This window comes from Anneissia japonica, unplaced genomic scaffold, assembly GCF_011630105.1.
Source record: "Anneissia japonica isolate Jap-2015-1 unplaced genomic scaffold, ASM1163010v1 scaffold26_len2425191_cov177, whole genome shotgun sequence".
NCBI lineage: Eukaryota > Metazoa > Echinodermata > Crinoidea > Comatulida > Comatulidae > Anneissia > Anneissia japonica.
The window spans coordinates 1136015-1136387 of NW_022685220.1; the positions used below are offsets into that span (position 1 = coordinate 1136015).

Sequence of the window (373 nt, forward strand, 5' to 3'; positions counted from 1 at the left end):
AAGGCCAAAAAAAAAAAAAAAAAAAAAAAAAAAAAAAGAAGCCCAGGACTTCTATTCTAGGTTTTACGGTATGCAAATAACGATAGATAAGAATAAGTCACCTGTTCAAGGGCTTCCTTTGTCACATGATACTTCCCGGTATTCCATGCAGGAAAGTCTGATATTGTTGTTGGAAGTGTTAATGCATCTTCTGAAAAATGAAAACATATCATGTTTTATAAAATAATAATAATAATTAAAAAAAAAAAATAATAATAATAAAATCATGCATTCATATTGCGTGCCACAAGTGTTCGAATAAAGGACATAATACATCTGTCTCTTATACACATCTAGATGTGTATAAGAGACAGTACATATTGGGGCCCTTCTT

The 373-nt window shown here is 30.3% G+C and overlaps 1 protein-coding gene across 2 annotated transcripts in view; it reads right to left on the reverse strand.

Annotated features, from left to right (window-relative positions):
- Window positions 1–373, reverse strand: part of LOC117108925 — a 15294-nt gene that overhangs the window by 3803 nt on the left and 11118 nt on the right. For both annotated transcript variants that reach the window (XM_033251117.1, XM_033251109.1), the window contains one exon: window positions 102–190. In XM_033251117.1, the coding sequence (XP_033107008.1) occupies window positions 102–190 (89 nt within the window). The remainder of the gene's footprint in view (window positions 1–101; window positions 191–373) is intronic.